The following is a 20,593-nucleotide window of genomic DNA, read 5'->3' on the forward strand; positions in this document are numbered from 1 at the left end:
ACCGAATCAATTCTTGTCGAAATACTTTGTCATTTCGAAATTACTTTAGCATTTTCCTTTTTTTTATAAAAACACAAAATTAGAACACTTTCAACATTACTAAATTCCTACGTATAATTCGATATTAGGAATGTGTAATTTATTACGTATAAAGTTATGAGTATATTTTTTCGTACCCAAAATTTGATGATTAAATAATAATTGGCAGGAGGAACCGAATACATGCATCGATTTATACGAAACACAAAATTGCCAATATTTCGAATCTTCAATAGGAAAATGGAAACGATGGCTTCTTCGCGATTCTTAGCTTCATAAATCGAAAATGATTAAAAAGAAAGATACTTGATTGCGATTATATAAAATTAATCGACGAGTTATTATGTTCACAGAAAATTCTTTGTATGTTTTATATAATTCAATTCATCAAACAAACTTCTCTATTTCCTCGATTTCGAAGCTGAGTCAAAGAGCTTAACATTCGAGTTAAATTATGTCTCTAAAATTCCTAAATTTGCTCCTATGGAATGCCATATAAATCATATTCTTCAACGAATAAATTTTTCAAGCACTCCTTTCCGCAATAATTCTTCATTTCCGTTGTGTACTCGGCATTCCACCGTTAACCATACTTTACGTCATCGGACGCGTTCTTCCGTATGCTCCGGCTGGTTCTCCTCCATTCCTCTTTGCCTGGCCTTCCTCTATTTTCTTTTTTCCCCGCTCTCGGTCCCGGCTTCTCCCATTTTCCATTTTTCTTCTCAATTTCGGCGGCGTTCTCCTCGAGGATTGAATCCCCCGTGGGACTCTTCGTAGGTTCCCCACAACTTCCTTATAAAGCGAAACATTGTCTGGAAAGGGTTGATATATTCTACGCGAAGCCAACGTTTATAGCCGACGCGACTATAGTCGTCTACACCATACAGATTTCTCCGTTTCGCCAAACAAATACGCGCCAACTTCTTCGATGTTCACTGCCCCTGAATTGCTTTCGCTAGAAGAAATTGCTCGTACCGTTTGAGAGATTATGGTTTCACGCTGTGGTACCCAGCAGACGAACGTTGACGTTTTATTATACTGTGACAGAAATATTAATGAAGGATTATGTATACATACTACGCTATATACTATCGGTCAGAAGCTTAGAACTCGTAATAAATGTCCTGCTAATAGTCTCATTAATTTGAAATTCTTTGCTGCAGTAGATTCTTTATTAAAAAAAATTTTTTTTTAATAGATTTCTAAGCTAAAATTTTCCTTGAATCGTTGTATTTGATGGGATGCTAGTAGTAATTGCAAAGTTTCGATCGACAGTATATATCTAAATAGATAGCAAAGTTTGATTAATGTTACTCGACAATTAATAATCGTAACAGATTGGTCGAAGTAGTTTTGTAAAATAAAGAAACTTAAGCAGCTAGCGATACATGAACATTTTTCTTTCGTTTTAAATCAAAATAACGCAAATGTTATAGAATTATAAAATAAATATGAAAAATTGATATTTGCATTGGATATTCTGTAATTTTCGAGCTGAGTTATTCTATGTGCGAGGATGTTAAGGAAATTAAACGAATTTCGATAGTTAAAATAATAATTAAAATAATTGCTCTAACTGATTGGAACTCGAATAGAAGATATACCTAAAGAGGACAGACAAAAAGAGGCATAAGAGTAACAAAATGATCACATACATTTTATAAGATAGGAGCGTGTGATACGTTTTAACGAAATAACGTGGAGTCAGTTTCATAAATAACCGAAATGAAATCCTGCCGGGATGTAGTAAGTGAAGATAACAACGTGTCGATATAGGTTAGAGCATGGAAAGGGACGTTATAAGGCTGGTGCCTATAAATTTCGTACTATTACTTCTGGCAAGTATACGGTGGGGTAATAAAATGCAATATAACACAGAGCCTGAACGTGTCTATGTAAGATTCCTCGCTACATGCCGCGAACATAGAAGACCACCTATGGAGTGAGTTGGAATTCGTGCAAAGACGAAATAGTTTTCTTTCGCGAGAGAAGGTAACGAGAAAGTATGCGACGTTTCTGGAAAGTATCAGACGAAATATAAATGAATAAATCTTCTGAAAACAGTAGATTATAATATTCTTTATTTTATATTTAATTTTATCATTAACAGCTTTCAAATAATAATTAAACAACGTTAAGATCGTAAATTTTATTGCAGACCTCACAGACTGAAATAAATATAGTCTCAATTGCATCAAGAAGTTTAATTTTTCATATAGCACACGACGATTAAAATCAGGACTATAAATAATAGCGAAAGCAAAACGTAATTGGTGGTTGCTCGAATCTTAGCAAATTTGTTAAAACTCTTTTGTAAAATGAAAGAAGCTTCGATTGTGTTTTAACGAAGAGAAACTGTTAACTCCAGCGATAATTTAAACAATTTGTCCAATTGAAATTTGAATCTCTCACGCTTGAAAAAATCCCAAACTCCTTGATCCATCGTTAAAATGTCGAAACTGATCGATACTCATCAACGTAAACATCTATTCGCTGTTGTCCACTCTAAAATCTTACAGAGCAAAAAAGGAGCGTCAAGATACAGTAAATCACAAGCTGTTCTCTCAGAAACGTGTCACCATCGGTATCGAGAAATCGTGACATTTATCTCGTCACAAAGAAGAGACGATGACGAACGGTCGCGCGTACTATTTCCTCGATCGACGTGTCTCTTGGTGTACGCGGATGATTTACATGGCAATAAACTAACGCCTTGGTGCACCACGAAAAACGCTTTTGATTTATCCGCGTACTTTCTCGAAGCACTGGACTTCTGCCAGACCGGAAGGTCCATCTCGCCGGAAATCACGGTCATAATTCAGCGACGACTACGGAGCAGAGGACCATGAAAACACCCTCCAGTCGAGAAGTGTCCCGCCGCTGGAATTTACATAAAGCGGACCGTGGTTTTGCAAAATCAATTTGAACTTTTGCGGTTCCACCTTAGCCTCGTCCACCTACCACTGCGTTTCCCCTTGCCTCACCGCTGGCTGCTTCTCTCTAACTTTATTACGTCCCCAAGAACGTCTGTTTGCAGAGCTTGGTAATAGAGTCCCTCGGTGGTGAAAGGAAGCCGCCGTCGATTCGCGTGAAACGGATTTCTATTCCTCTTTTTATCGGTACTATTCTGCCGCCTTTTCTCTATTTCCGAAGTCGTGGAATTCCCAGTGCATAATTACTTTTTGCTAGCCGCATATTCACATTTTTAATATTTTATTTTCTGGTAAATATTTCGCTAACTTTTCTAAACCTGGTGAGGCTAACGGTACAATATATCACGAGATAACTTTTAGAATAATTATTGGATTGTTTTATAATGTTTCTTTCACCACTGAGACATATTGAGACGTGGGATCTCGTTATAAATGCTACTACATATCCCGTTTTAAGAATTATGATTAACCTATTTTTTTCAAGCATGAGCGTGTTATAGTTCGCATTATTATATTACAGTTAAAAGAAGAATCCTTGTCGAGAAAGTTAAATTGTATATTAATTAAATTGGAAAGAAAATTGTTGTTTAATCTAATGTTATGCCGTTTTGGAGGGTCAATTTATGTCTTCTTATCTGATAGATCAAAGTTAATAGGAATTTTCTATAAAAATGATAAAACTTTGGATCCTAAATATATGATCAAACAGATACACAGACGATTACTATGAAGAAAAAAGGATTTACTATGCGAACATACCGGAAATTATTGTTCGCGGAACGATCGAAGACGATGATCCACCGACAACGACTAGCCTCTCTTTGTGCGTGGCCGATGCTTTTAAGCAGATGGAGATTTATGCGCTGGTAGACGAATTCCAAGCGTTCACTGGGTAATGGAGAGCACTCGTGGAAAAATCATGCATGAACGATTCGTTCGTTGACCCCCTTTGCATCCCGCTGACTCTCGGCCCTGTAACGGCCCTCGAAGACGATTCTACCGGGACTTTTAACAGAAAATCGAAGGAGCTCGTCGGGAATGGCACTTCAGGTTCCGTTGTCCCCTTTCAGCTTCGCATTCCTCTCCTCTTCGCGGCTAAAATCGGCCGAACATCGTTTTATGACCGTTTTATGAACGTTTTACGACCAGCCGATTTTTGGTTTATTGAGAAGCTTTGTAGAAGCATAACGAAACGTTCAAAATTATGAAGTCTCCGAAATTAATCCTGTAATTTTATGATCTATAAATGTTCAGTTATTTATTTGCCCACAATTATTCTTTACCAATTAACATATTCACCGAAGCCTCTGAAGGTCTTCCGTTCTTTTTTCAAAAATGTTTCCGTTTTATGTAATAACGTTCGTTCCAGCACACTACCCGATATTTCGTTTATCTTCTTAAGCCATTTTATTGGAACGCACACACAAATTGCAGCAGTTGCGTCTGCAACATTACCAAAACAATTAAATCGACGCAATACTTTCATCGGTAGCAACGAATATGTTAAATTCTCCGTTTCTACAATCTCATCCGATTAAAAATTTAAGCTAAAAAAAAGCTAAAAGTTGCGCTTTAATTCCGTCGCTCTCAGAAGGCGTATACTATCTTCTGACAAACGCTAGACCGGAAACGGCGCTGCATTTGCATTAACGCATCAACAGTTTCAAAGTCTGCAGACGACGAGGACGACAACGATAATTCTGGCCGTATTTGCAGGCGTATTTACAAGGCGCAGGGTGGGCCGCGTTTTCTACCTCGACGGCCAATATACAAGAGTGCCTTGTACATATGTATTTCCTGCATAATTTTGCACCAGTCTGGCCGTGTTCTCACTATGCGAAACTCGCGGAAGCCCTCGAGATATCCGCGGAACTTAATACGCTGTACGAGCTTAACTCGTTGTCACTTTTCCGTTCTAGCATTCTCCGACGTAAATCTCGACCTTGTTGGCAATATCGAAAATTAATCAAGTTAAGGAGCTAGATGATCTTGAGAAATCTTTTAGGAGACACGAAGAAGTAGTGAAGATTGGCTTTTGATGTTGGTCGTTTGGTATAGGATGAGAAAGGATTGAGGTGTCTGGACGAGCAGATATTTATATGGAAATATTTAAAAGAATATAGGAAAAATTTTATTATAGATGAGATTTCAATTATTGTACGATATTTCTGTTCAGTATTATCGTTCTATAATAATTCAGTTTAATATTATTGTTGCCATTGCAACGTTACTTATATCCTTTAGGAACGATCATTTTTCTACTTCCCAGTCAATATCGAATAATAATATAGATCTTAACTGCGCTACTTACGTTTGATTTAATGAACATGTAAAATAAAAAATATGTACTAAACTGAAATTTCATATAGCACAAGCATTGATGTTATTCCATTTGATAATAACTTTTGGATTAACATAGCTACCTATTGAATGATAAAATGATACTTGGAATGTCAAAAATATCAGATATAGAGTTTAGTATATTCATTCGTAAAATTCAAACCACCAAGTATCTCGATAATCCCCAAAATCAAAATAAATCTTAAATTATTAGATCGTTTTGTATTGTCGATTGAATTTTCCATTCTCCGTAGAACACACTACCCTCTCGCAATTCTGAAATTCACCATATCCTAAAACCTCCAGCTAAGAAAACCGGCTGATCAAAAAGACATTTCCTGTTCCCTTGCATAAGGTTAACGGCCCTCAATTTTCTTTCACCTTTGTACACGAACTGAACAAACGCAAAACGATGGTTCTTGGTTATTTTGGCCGTGTATCAAGGAAAGAAAGCGTTCGAACAGTAGCGTAACGAGGTACACAGGCCTTTGAAGTACATTGTTTTCCACCTGATTTGTCTCATCCCCCCTGTTCCCTGGCTTTTTCACCACCTAATTATCGGCCCGAAAAGCTCAGCTGGACGTGAGAACATCTGAGAGCCTTCTTTCGCGTCCATAACGTGGAGCAACACGCGTAGCAACGATGGGCCCCCCTTTTTGCCAGATTTTCGATAGCCCTAAAAGCGTGCTCTCGTTACGATGGGGGCAGCCCACGCTAATCAGGATCAAAGTTAGGAGCCGCGTTCGAAAACGGCAAAGAGGATTTCGATGCTGGACCTATCGAGCCGGTACGAATACGGGCTATTCGCGTTCGTGATCTTCGTTAAATTGGCTAATCAGCTAATCCTGTCTTTGATTCGCTGGGTATCGGTTAGTTGGTAATGGCGAGGGTGAATCTAGAGACTTTAGGTTGTTTCTGGAGTTCATGGAATTTCATCGTGTAATACATTATGGTATTGAGTTAAATATTTGCAGGATTATTTATTTTGTTTAGTATTATCTTATTTGAAGTAGATTTAATGTGGAAGAAGAAAGTATATGTATATATTAGAAAGGAATTGAAATACAAAGAGAATATTTTTGAAGAAGAAGAGATAGCAGAGGGAAATTTTTGGATTGGATAGATATTGAAGAACAATGCACTAGATCTAATTTGGGAAAAGAAAGTATTGTAGTAGAATTGAAAGAAATGTAAGAGAAATTTGTTTTGAGAGGAAAGGCTAGGAAAAATAATTTCATAGGATACTGCGTTAAAGACCTGAAATATGACTAAGATATGAGTCATTAAAAAGTTCTTTATTTCTTTTTTTTTAGTGAAGTATTTTATGGAAGAATTGCATATTCAAAGTATATGAAATGTCACTATCCTCCAACCATGAATCTCTCTATGTTCGTTTATCGAAAATATCAAAATTTGCAAAGTATGTTAAATGAAATTATTTAAATGTACTTTAATTTATCATTTGGTCAAATATGTTAAATTTGAGCAGACGTTTAGTTACATTCTGATGCGATTTGAATGTTCTTCAAGCGGGCCGACCAGAGCAAGCACGTGTTGCATTTCGGTTGACGTGCATGCCGGGCGTTACTCGCTCTTGCAAATAGTTTACATGCAAACGAGTTGGGCGTGTTCGTGCATGTAGAGCACGTGTATATTTTAAGTACGCATTGACTAACTTGGTACATTTCGAGTAAATTTGGAACAGACGTTGAGCATAGACCGAGCGAACGTCTGTTATTTTAATTATTACACAACGCGAGCACCTACTCGATAATTTCTACCAATTCTCTTCATCTTCGTGTTTAATCAACTTGTTAGTCGAAAATCGAATTTACAAAGGAAAATTTGCGATTACTTATCCGCTACAAACTAGCAAATTTTTCACGAATAAAACATTATTATGTACGATGTTATCTATTTTTATTCTTATTTTTCTATTTATTTATTTTTTTAACAAAGGTATTTCATATGGTTTAGAAAGGAAAATGAGGAAGATAAGGAAGATAGTTATCAACGTAAGCGAAGCACTGATTAATATTAATGGGACGCGAGTCAACTTGCTCTTCCGGTTCGCTACAAATAATAGCCGTGATGTCGCATTGTTCTATAGAAAGCGACCGCTGGCATTGCACATCGATGGCTGTGAGGCAATTCGCCGCGACCATCATCCCATTTGCACAATATAACGATACCGTGATCGTAATAATCAAGTTCATTTCGCGTTACTGGTAATTAATGTTAACATGCTGGATGATCGGCTGAATCGTTATAATTGTAACGAGGTTACAGGAAGTTTGCTTGTTATAACGTACCTACCCTTCTCATCACAGAACTTTTCATCATTAAAACAATTTTTAAATATCAAAAGATTTGAATTGACAAATTGAAAGTTACGTTCTACTTTAAATTTTAATCTTCAAATTTCAGGATAATACAAATTAAAATAAAAGTTATTGCCACTTGTTCTATGTATGTAATTTACTGCTCAAAGATACTCAGATACTATTTGTCTTCATGTAACTCAATTACAAACTGAGAGATGAATTGGCAAGTTAAATTAATTTTCAACTGACGTTTGTAATTATCAAGATCATAGAACCATTTCGTTGTTTGACAAGCACTTAATCTCCAAATTCTTCAATTCCTCAATTACAAGCAGATTGTACAAAAGTTCTTCCAAACCGATAGAAAAATGTCCGACACTAATCCAAGCAGTGATATTAATATGGCAAATGTACCTATGTAGCAGTAAATATATTTCGTGGCTAAAGTTCCAATAAATAATTTTACCTCTAATTACACTGCGCTAAGACTCGCATTCTATTGCTATAAATCGATCATAGCGTCTGGATCACTTCCAGCCGATATAATATCTACCTGATCAAAGATTTTCATTATTCAAGACCATCCTCTTCTCCACAAGCTACACCAAAGACTCTAGCCACCATTCTCTACATTCCCATCCCTTGTTCCAACGAACCCCATCGACCTCGACAATCTCCAGCAGCTATCAAATAATTTCGACCAATTAACAACCGAATAATTACAACAGCCGGTAAAATTGCGATACCGACACGCAATCAGAATTTTACGCGGATCGGTCGTTGTCGAGGCAAGAACAGTGGGCCAAGAAAGCGGGTAGTAATTACGGCGATTATGGTATCAAAGAAACATACGTATACGGAATACCGATCGCGATTGAAGATTGTACAGCTGGTGCGTTTTAACGTTCGTTGAGCGGCCGTTTTAACGTGCGCGCGGCGATTTATTATCACCGGTTGACACGTTGCTATAATTTACCGCTACGGCAGCAGAATATTTCTTAGATCCCGGATACCAGAGGGAAACGCGAAACAAACTGGCGATGCCCAGTCGGCCAGGACTAAGCGTTCATCCTACTTGGCGAAACGATATTTATAACGACGATTCGTTACCGTTTGTCCCGGTGTGTTTTATTCGCCGCGATACTCTGCGACAACCTGTAACTGTATTACGAGAAACGACCGGGCTTCCATTCGAGAGAAAAGTAATCCACGTTGATGAATCTTGGTAAAAGTTGTGCAAGTAACGAGGTCACGACCTCTTTCAGTCCGCTACGATGGCCACGATGGGAAAAAGTGGATTTGTGACTATTGAAAAAATGGTACGTGGAAGGTATATAGTGTTTTCTCTTTTCTTCCTTTAGATTTAGTGGTTTATATTAGTTGAATTTTTATGTGCTTAAATTCAAATATAAAAATGTAGGGAATTTATATATGGAATGGGCTGAAGTACTAAGAGCTTCCATAATAAATATTTAATCCTTTTAAGCAAAATTCACTTTCGTTGTCCGACAAGTGTATAAGTGTATGATCTCGAGTGTTTTTAAATATGAGAAGTTGTTACTTAAAGTTTTCAAAATAGAGTATTCTTTTATATAAACAAAATGTCGCGCTTATCCAAAAAACGTGTAAATTTAAAGCTTCAATATTTAAATCTTTCGATAGAACATCTCGGTATTACGTTTTTACTAAAAGATAAAAAGAAAGATGTAGAAATGGATATTCGATTGTCCATACTAGAATTCAAATATGAAGCAATTCTTTATTCGAGAGAACTCCAATCCCTGTAATTCTTCAAAAAATAATCCATTTCCACCCTACATCCGATAAATCTCCCTTAAACCGCTTTCGTCTGAGTTCTGAATTGATTTCGATAACCCAAAGTCACATTACTGAAACCAAATTAAAGCGCAATATTTTCTCCAATAAGTTGCCCATATGGAATACTTTATCCAGCGATAGGAAGTCTGCGTTAAACACGTTTGACGAGATTTTTTCGATTTCTGACGCTCTGCGCGCGACTCAAAGGGAAAATAGCTCGAATGGGAATCGCCTTTTCCAGCTCTTGATCGTTCGATTTTCATTAGCTGCGCGCGGTAGGAGTGAGACGAGTTTTGCAGAGGGCGGCGGTGGCTTTCCTCGACAGTTTGGGGTTCGCCTTTAAAGCCGCTCACCAGCATTTGCACGCGGAAATTAAAAACGCGTGTCGGCGACGTGCACGCCGCTTTGATTTTACGGTTTTGCATCTGACGATATTGACTAATAATTCATCGAGAACCGAATATGTTCAACGACGATACGTACACCGTTTTCTATTGGACGCTCAGAAAATAACGTCCAGCTTATTTAAGCGTAAATCAAGCAGATGGCCGTTGCAACATGTCTCGGACGTATGATCAAATGATACTCGGAGAAACGATCGTACCGTTAGAAATTCTGTTTATAGTCGTTTCACTTGAGTTTTCATAGTTCTAATAATGATAGGTTATTGGTGTATTCGTGTTTTTAAAGAAAAATAGCAAATATAGGGGAAGTATAAATAGCAGTAATAGTGATATTTAACAAAAAATTTTGTTCGACATATGAATCGCTTAATAGCCATATTGATCGATTCTATAAATTAAAGAGTATACGAAAGTGATGATGTGTAAGGAGAAGACATGATGATTTCAAAAACCTTTTGAAAACTTCTTTAAATTTGCCTTATAATTTACCATTATTTATGTCATCCCCTGATGAATGAATTTATGAAAGTCCTTAGTTTTTTGAGAATTAAATATTCGTTATATACTTACATGATAGTAATAGAAAGTAGAGTTGATCAGATTGGCTTCCGAAGGGCTCATATTTTAGTCATTTTATTTTACAATTTATTGATCTCATCCCTATTCTGACATAATAATGACGAACTAGATCGTTTTATGAACGCTACTGATAACATAAATATGCAAAAGAACGTGACTTTTTAACACTTGTTTACTCTACCAGTAGAATAATGCTGACACCGTCAAGTTCCTCGACTACTGAATCAGACATGTGATAACTGAATCTGTTAGACCATCTGAATCCGGTCTCTAACCTAAACAAAAACCCTTAAAACATTTTGAATATGTACAATATATATCATTTCTTAATTTCATGCAATCGATCTCTGCAATACTCTCATTGTGTAATATCATTTCTTCGATTAATTTTTCAATATTAACTGATTATAAATTGTTTACACTTGATTACAAATCATGCTTTGGCCAAAGAATACTTTCAACCAAAATTAGCTCGATGGTCAAAGAACGTCAGCATTTCTTCCTATACAAATCACTATTAAAATTATGTCCATTTTAGTGTCCTAAGTCACTCGGGAAACTATCAAATTGCTCGAACTATTTGATCAAACAAACTGAATCTTTCCCACGCCACAAATCTGCCGACTCGTATCTCGACATTTCATTTCACGAGTTCAATTAATCTTCCGAAAGTTTCCAGCAACGTGTATAAATGATTCGTAAATCCTCGATGTTCATTAAGATTTATGGGTAACGCGTTTTGAAGGAATACGCGAGCCGAGCGTTTGCACACGTCGAGATGATGAAAAGAGAAGGGGATGATCGTGGAAGCGAGAGAGGTTGGCATTAACCTGAGGCGTTCGAATTTAGAGGCACGAATGCTTCGCACGTATTTCGACACCAAAGAGCCGTTGTCGTCTTTAGGGTGAGTCGCTTTGCAGTAAGTGGCAGCCGCTCTGCAAAGGACACCCTTGCTTCGGGCTCTTGCGTATGCAAAGCGATCATATTTCGCGTCGAAGGTCTATTAAATCTCCGTACGAGAAGCCACGATCCGAACGATATTTTCACTTTACGAATTATCCCATTTAAATCGTGAGTTTCGCTGGCTTCTCTGCGATTATGAATACATTCGTTCGATATCTCTCTTCGAGTTCGTTTGATTCGGTCTCTTGCCGATGGAAAAAATTCTCCTAGTTGGCAGATCCACTTCGATGTTAAAAACAGAAAAATTCTTTCAGTTATTGTTGTTCCTGTCTACTGGTAGTGGTATTAAGAATTGTTAACTTTCAATAGTGATGCGAAAGACAAAAATCAGGTCAAGAAGTCTTCTTATAATAGTAAATTATACAACAGAACTTTGATTGTGAAAGCTTCAAGGGTATCCAACAAACTGAAGCTGATAGATTTTTCAAAATATTGGGATTTTTCAACAAATTACACGAAACTTGAAATAGCATTGCATTCTCAGTGATGATTCGGAACATAAAAATCGGATTCGGAGATTTTCGTGTAACAGCAAATAACTTAAAAAGTTTAATCTTTGAAACCTTGAAAGGAAGTTCCTTCTCTGATAAACTCAAACCGATGAATTCTTGAAAAAAATCGCAAAGTTTTAGAGAGAGTCGTGCAATATTTAAAAGAACGTGTATCTTCGTCGTCTGGCATGTTAAAAATTGCGTAAATCAAGTCGTGGAACGTACGATAAACGTTAAATAAAATCTGCGACAATTAACGGAACGAACACAGTAGTAGCATGAAACGTTTCATGGAGAAAGAGAGAATGTTGGAGGGTCCCTGGACGCTTTACTCGACGTGTCGTTGTTTAGAGACGAGTTTCACACCTTCGTTGACGTCGAAATTGAACGGGCGCGTCAGCATCAGACGGCGACAAAGGAGCGCCGCGATGTCGGCGCAAATTTCCCGACGCCAGCGTCGCTTTGGCCGAGAGCTGCGTGTTCGACTCCCACCCCTGGACGAACGCGAAACGATCGTAATTTCAACTAACAGCTGCTCGGCCCGACGCGTCTCAACGAGACACGAAACACCCTTAAATCAAGATCTTGCCTAAACACGACCGTTTGAATAGTTCGTTCTCGTTGCTCCGTCTCGAAATAGACGGCGCCTCTCTCATATTCAGTTCGTTTCTATTACGTGCTGTAAATGGTGAAAGAATCCTCGATTATGGTAAAGTACATGTGTTTGTGCGCGAAACAAATAGAGCTAATTAGTCGGAAATAAGAGAGAAGTTCGTACGTTTGCGTGAAAAAGTGCTGGAACGTCAATTTCTTGTTTTACCTTTTACATATCTATGTATCTACTTATCTATTTTGTTTTGGATTTTGTTTATTATCATACAAAGAGATAGTCTTGCTACTTTTCGAAGTGCTTCTACTAATATTGGACACTTCTCGTGTACGTTCTCAGACGAAGTGACAAAAGTGATTAACGATGATAATCATGGAAATTTTAGAAACGTAATATACAAGTATTGGAGTGTAACATAAATTCGTTTTGTTCTTATATCTATTATATGAACGAAGACAAATGATAATTACATATAATAATTACGCGTAGATAAAATAGGAACAACAAATTCTTCTAGAGGATGATGTGACACATAAAATTTGGCGAACTTGTCTCGATTCAGAAAAATACAAGCTACACGTGGTGTTCGAAATTACAGAAACTTTACACAGATTGAGTCCCTAAGATGGTTAGAAGAATCTTCTATTTCCTAATAATCAACCAGAAAACCAATCACCGTCGGAATTTTGCTTTCATTTGACAGTAAGAGGCAACCAACTGACTCTATTCGATCGATGTCTTTCATAACGATCTCAACAAGTTGTTCGAGCACGATTTAATCTTTTCTGAGTGAATCGAATAAATTCACTCGGTCGAAATTAACATTCCCCGAGGAGAAGATCCATCGACGAGAAGATACGAGCGTAGTCACAGGCTTTTCTCTTCGGGGCACAAGAAAATCGGCTCGAGCTGTCGTCCCGTAAACGTTCACAGGATCGAGTTAACCGTCTGATTACTCGAGGGCGGCGTGCACGGGACCTTACCCTTGTTCCCGTTTACCTTTATCCATCCTCTTCCGACCTTGGAAAATGGACGTTTGCAATTTAACGGAATCTCTGCATATAGAGTGGCCTCATCGTCGCGGTTCTATACTCTAAATGACGTCCCGGAAGTCCCTGTACTAATTCTATGGGTCTTCCAATGGTGACGCCCTTTCGTCCATAGTGTAGGGTGAACGCGAGACAAGGGCCAGTTACACAGGGGTTGGCTTGTTATAATTGCGCCAGCTTTCTTCATGGTACACCTGAAAGACCAAGGAAACAAGTATCCTTCTTCACTGCACAGATCCGATGGATTTAATTAATTATGAAGGAATGCGAAGAAAGACGAGGATCTTTCAAAGAAAGCATTCTGCTTGAACATCTGCGAAGGAATTCTTGAAATGTCGGTGGAATTAGGGATAGATGACGGAGTTTAACAGGTTCACTGATATGAATGCAAGACGCGCAAATTACATGATCGTAACGAAATTTGTATAATAATTATGGCAAGCATATCCGTAAAGTTCTATAATATGAACAGAGATCTCTGCTTCTCTTTTGGGATTCGTTTTATTTTTCAAGATGCATCGAAAGGATTGAAGCTCCCGTATTCTTTGTCTTTCAAGTGAAGTTATATTATGCAGGTTGTTAAGAAATAACAATTGGGTAGCCTAAATTGAATGGAGAACAAGAAAGCTTACTTCAGTTTCGAGATGGTTGATAGGATATTTAATTAAGAAAGATATTAGTGTGTGAAAATTATTTGCGAGCACATACAACGTTGGAGAAGGTGAATTGGTGGCATTGAAACATTAATTTGGCAAGTTGTGCTCGAAAATAGTATTTCGTGTAATGCGTTAATGGATAAGCGATAAAGAATCAAATATTTTAGGGGAAATTCGGGGAAAAGGGAACAAAGGGTGATATACAACTCGAAGCCAGACAAAAATTACAGCGAGGGTTGGCCAAGCCTTAAATCTTTTCTTGTTTGTTCTGGTCTTGCCGACTCATAATTATTCACAGCGTAGTACACGCCATAAATCCAAGGGAAACCAATACTTTCCCGATAATGTCAACCATGGTCATTCTAGGAACCCTTTAATACAGATTTACAAGTATACGCGAGCCGACAAGGAAACCTACCCCAGCCTGTTTATATAGGGTGTATTACGAATTAATCCGAAACAAATGAAACTCTCTCGCAAACATACACACTTCTACGATTTAACTGCATTTTTCTCCAATTGCATTTTTACTTTCGATTCATAGAGCGAAAAGCTTTATATACGTTATCAAATTTTCAACAAATCTTCTTGAACAGTCATTAAAATGTTCAGTTTAAAGACTACAAGGACAATTCAAAGAATTAAAACGAACAAAGACGGGACAGCTGTGTACAATAGTTACAAACTAAAATAATTTTCATATTCATTTATTAGCAACTACAATTTTTAAACCTCCGCCCTTCTTCTATTTTTACACGCTTCGTATCGCATAAAAACTCATACCCTTGCTAAGCACACAGAATAACGAATGGAACATATAAAAAAAATCTCTGAAGCTTTTTATTTGTCCTCGTGGAACGGTGGTCGTAGACACGCGGCACACCCGGTATAATTTCGTTGGTTGGCGACAAACAATAGCCAAGCGTGCTCGTGGAGCAGCAAAACGTGGACTCGAGCTGGGAGGGGTTGGAAAGGGTGAATTGCAGCTACGTGCACCAGCATACGAATCATCCCTTCGCGTGGACCGGCGCACGGGCGCGAAACGTCGTTGCCTGCCTCGAGGGCCCCTGAAACCGTCGGCGTCGCCTCGAATCTAATGGATCGCACCGATACTTATGGTCAAATCGCGACCAACAGCCCTTCGAGGCCCAATGCTCATTAGCATTCCGTTCGAGCACGACTGAATGAGCGCTTTTGATAATCGGAAATACCCGCTCGAAGACGTAAATTAGGCGAGGGCGGTGCCGTTATTATTGCACCGCGCACAGGGGTTACCGGGGCGAAAAGTGAAAAGGGTGGTTACGCGGAGACCTTGAGGACAGCTGGCTTTACGATTCGGACGTGACTTCTCAGGTGTTCTTTAGATGATGGAATTTTTCTGGGCGATTGGAGCGCGCGATGCACTTGAACCGGGCTGGTAGGGAACTTGGGCGGGAAGATTGGAAATTTTAATTGGGATCAAGGAAGTTTTGAGATTCTTCGAATTTAGTGAATTTTAGAGGTGGATGGCGGGTCGAGCATTCTTGACGAGGTTTGTGAAATTGTTTTTGCCGCGTTGATTAGCTCGATGTATCAATTTGTTAATAACTTGACAGAAGTATCTTGTCATAGACGCAATAGCTTTTTTATTTGCGGCGTCTTACTTTTTTACGTGTCGCTCCGCATTTCTTAAAGACGAATTCAAATATAATTGTAATTTAAATACATTTAGTCGTGTGGTGTTAAGGCTTAGAAATGAATATCCTTTTTATTGTATTCTTTGTGTTAATGAGATGTATGCGGATTGGTTAATTACATTTGTTTCATAAATGGCGTTAGGACAGTTAAGAACTAGCGCGGCGATTTGTAAGAACTAAAATGTAATAGAAAATTATATATAGTAATTCTTATTTTTATTATATAATATTCTTGAAGTTTCTCGATCCGTTTAAGGCATGATTAATAGATAAAAACGGAAAATATTACGTCGAAACCGTCGTTAAGAGCTTCCACCGATGATTAAAATATGCAAAATTTATGAAAATTTTCTTTGATAATTCTATTCATGTTTAAGCTGAAAACTGTATAACGAAATATATCAGAAAATATCACAAAATATCGATTTTAACTATCAAATCGCCTATTCACAACAATTCTATTTTATTACTCAATTGTCAAGTAATGTTGTATCTTCTATTACAATGTTGGGCTAGCAATTACAAATCGTTTCTTAAATTGAACGACAGTCGAAATTCTATTCGTTTGAAGTTTAAACTCCAAAATGTTATCTCACGGAACTGTTGACCAACGATTGGGTTCTGAATCGCGCATAGATCGGAAGCTTACGGTCGAGCGTTTCTCAATTAACTTTCGCGGCCGCAAACGCAACGGAACTGGAAACTTTCCCTGTAACTTTCAGCAGGATTTCCTTCTCCCGCGTAATTCCTGTTGCTCGAGTTTTAAGCTGCCTTAACAGGGGCTTAAAGTTCCTCGAGAGATCGCACTCTACGTGTACTTAGAGATTACAAACACGTGGATGCCGAATTCCGTTTTTCCAAACTGAGAAACACACGATTTCTTCTTCTCTTTCTTATGTATTCGTTAAATATCTCAGTAATTCTGATATGTAGGTTTATTAATAATTTAAAAATTCTACAATTATTGGAATTAATATTAACCTAATTTAATAATTTACGACATCGATACCGATGACTCATGTTTGATGTTTCAAATGCTCTGAAATTCGCGTACTTTGATCGTCAGCAACTCTAGTGTTAAAATGGAACGGTGAAATATCTGCAGAGGACTTGTGTAAGATGGTTGATCGTGAGATTTATGAGACGAGGTTACTCGTTGTTGAAGCCGTCAAGTATATTTAAAATGTTAAATAAATAAATACAATTACTGTTCGCAAAGACGCTTGTACTAAGAGATTCGCCAACGGGATTCGATAACTCGGTAGATACTCGTAGATATTCGTAGATACTCTTTCGCGCGACTAACTGATAACTGCTAGATAACTGAACTCTTACGGTCGCGTTCGTTTATTTATACTGGTCGGGGAGAGCCGGAAAATTTGAATTCGAGTTTGCTTGACAGTTGCACGTAGCGGCAACATTGTTTTGCCCGGAGTTTATTTATTATTACGTTGATTATCGAAATACTAAAATACTTAACAGCTGTGACATTAAAATATTCAAGCTTAGCTGTTTGAGTTAAAAAAAACGTACTAAAGTACTGAAGCAATTGCATGCAAGAGTCTAACAGCAGAATGAATTATTCTAAGCAGTCTGTTGATCCCTAACGATTGTCTTCCATTTCAGGAGAGCTTGGAAGAGCGGGTACAAGAACTGGAACAGGCGTTGCAAGCAGAACGTCTTGCTGCGCAACGAGACCGAGCGACGATTACGAAGCTGCAAAGACAGATCAACAAGGTGAGTCAAACAAAACTGACTCTGATTTCAAGTAATCATATCGTATAATCAATCCGTGACTATCTACAAACATTATCGAATATCATATCTACCAAACACGCGTAACTCATGAACAATTCTTACAATGCATAACTTATTCGTGATTCATCGTAATCACGATCAGATAAGACATAATTTATCATCGGAAACAAACGAATCAATAACTGAATTATCAATTGCCCATTACAAACATTAAATCGGTTAATCGTTCGAAAGAAGGTGCTGATTAAATGGAGCCAGTGAGACGTGAAAAATCAAGAGAAAGAGATTGGACTTCTTCGAACGAGCTGCAGTTGTCGTATCGCGAGTTCGGGTAAACTCAGTGAAACGTTCGCTTAATTATAATCACGCGTCTTTCCTTTCTCGCGATTTATTTCGAGTTGTGTAATTTAGATATCGCCTTGCAACGCCTGTAATCGCTTCCGTCTGGTTTATGCGACCTGCAGTTCTCGCGGAATCCGTTGAATTATCTCGCACCATTCCGCGGATTATCCAGAGACCAGTTATTTCGTGATACGCGAGAATTTAACTGCAATTGGAATGTATTAGGCAATTTACGGTGACCGTTGTGGCAGGGCTCCTGCCTAAGATAATTTTTCCAGATTAAAAACGCAGTGAGAATGTTATTTGATTTGTGTGAAAATAGCAGAATACGCGACAGTCGATTTATTAACGCACAGCAATTTATTAAGGAACGGTTGAATTTTCAATTGATCAGCTCTTAAAAATAAATCTCTCTTTTCTTACGAATTAAGCTCTGATCATATACAGTAACTACAAAACGTGTTTTTACGCATCCTTATTTTCCAATGAAGCGTTTTCTATTGAGCCCTAGGTTTCTTTTTCATAACATCAAATTTTTCTAGTTATATAAAAGCAATACTAAGCCATACGAAATTTAATATACTTGAAACAATTAGTATGTAGATCCTACAACAAATGCAATTGTGTGCAAATATTTTTATAACCATCATACTGAAATTAAAAAATTCGTAAAAGTGGCTCTATCTTTTTCCTGGCAGATTCAGACAAATGAAACCTTAGTGTGATTCTCTCTCTGTCCCTCTCTCTCCCTCTGTGACTCTTGAACTTTCAAGATTTTTATGTCGAACGAAGAGCTAATCATCTTCATCAATAATTCTCTACCACTTTCCATTCGCGAAAGCAAAACATGAAAACATGAAAAACCACGTGAAAAATTCCCAAGAAACAGCCTCTCTCCGGGATTCTCCTGAAATCCTTAGGATTTCACTAGTAGCACGAAGGAAGCTGCGTCTTACGAAGACGCATAAATTCCCAACAGATCCCGGATAATCCCGTATACTCCCTTTTAATCCGTTCGCGTTTCCGAGTTTCTCACATTCGAAATGGTGCGATGGAAATTGCCCTGGCTGAAGGAAAATGATGCACGAGCGGGACCAGCGTTCGTGGTCTGTTTCTGACATCGTCAGCCTTTCCCCTTCGTTTCAACAGGCCTATAAACCATCGTGACAAAAACAAACGGGGGTAACGAGTGGAAAAATCGGGAAATACAACAGCGGAACGTAATCTCGCATGATTTATGCGCTTTCGGTTAAGTTTCCGTTAACGCCAATCTGGAGACTGACTCAGAGACGCGTTAAAATTATTTATTTCTCTTCGATACTCTGTGCGGAACGATTCCGTGAAGAAATTGATACTGACGATCTCGATCAAACCGTAAACGCTGCGAAGTCGAGCGAGGTTGTTTCCTGAAAATTTATGACCGAATTTTTCATAGTGCTGAACAAAGTATCCATTGTGAAATGTTTTAACTTATCGGTTCATAGGTGATTACTTGAATCATAGATGATCGTAATCGAATGTTTCACTGTGGTGAATGAACTGGAATATTTTAAACCTTGATTGGTATCATTAAATCTGTGTACATATATATATATATCATATTTTAGCAGATAAATACCATTAATCGTCTTTATCACACGATGTACGAAATATAAATTACAAGTTCTTTAAAATTAAATAATCCACGTCAAACGGTTATGCATCACCAAGATACCAGTTGATTAATCTTGGCAAGATTAATAGGACAACACGATCAAAAGTAATTTTTAGAAATGCTGTTATGTTCTTCGAATATTTTTGAGACAATTGAGGCTAAAATCCCATCATAAAAATAAATTCATCTAAAAAGGGTTAAGAAAGTGGAATTAAAAGAGTTCTTAGAATTCTCGAGTATAGTTCCTAAATAAAATTTAGATATATTTAAAAGAAGTACGAGGAAGTGGTACATATAACAAACGATAAAAAATTCGAAGTTTCTTTTTGAAAGGGAAGAAAGTTAAGGAAGAATCTATAGTACAAAGTCATTTTCCGGTTGATTTTTATTTTTTCGCGGGCTATCTCCGATTATCCTTTGTACCCATTCATCCCCGACTCTTCTTTGTCTGGCTGTTCTTGTAAGTAAAAGGCAAAAAGGAGAAGTTTAAGGAGGTCTCCTGGTAACTGTTGGTAAGAGAGTTTCCCGCAACTTGCCGGAGAATTTCATCGGAGTTATTTGAATTTCCGCATAGCTCTCGAAGCTGGAACGCAAAAAATTCGCGAGATACTTTCAGACAATTTTCAGACCGTGTCTAAATCACGTCGAAACTTCGAGTTGTCTCTCCGACCAGTTTTCGCTATCGAACTTCTTTCCTGGTACCTAAAAGGCATATGAAAATTCTTTGTCTGTCTTTCAAAATATCTCATCTCTTTGACAAAATATTCTAAATACTTTTCTTTCTTTTTCTTACAGCCTCGTTTTAAACGCGTTAATACATTTTGCTGCTCTTTCTCCTATCTTCCTTTTGTGTCAAATTTTGTTCTTTTCTCTTAACACGTTACAAACATTCGGCATACAACTTTGTTGTAAACGAATTAATTCATTTTTCCATCTTTTTACCGCCATTACCATTTG

The 20,593-nt window shown here is 37.7% G+C and overlaps 1 protein-coding gene across 10 annotated transcripts in view; it reads left to right on the forward strand.

The window, feature by feature from the left end:
* Positions 1 to 20,593, forward strand: part of LOC126921419 (uncharacterized) — a 392,226-nt gene that overhangs the window by 277,538 nt on the left and 94,095 nt on the right. For all 10 annotated transcript variants that reach the window (XR_007712335.1, XM_050732990.1, XM_050732989.1 and 7 more), the window contains one exon: positions 17,509 to 17,619. Coding sequence is in view for 9 of the 10 variants with exons in the window: in XM_050732990.1 (XP_050588947.1) it covers positions 17,509 to 17,619 (111 nt within the window). In the remaining variant the exon portion in view is untranslated. The remainder of the gene's footprint in view (positions 1 to 17,508; positions 17,620 to 20,593) is intronic.

This window comes from Bombus affinis, chromosome 10, assembly GCF_024516045.1.
Source record: "Bombus affinis isolate iyBomAffi1 chromosome 10, iyBomAffi1.2, whole genome shotgun sequence".
In the NCBI taxonomy this organism is placed as follows: Eukaryota; Metazoa; Arthropoda; class Insecta; order Hymenoptera; family Apidae; genus Bombus; species Bombus affinis.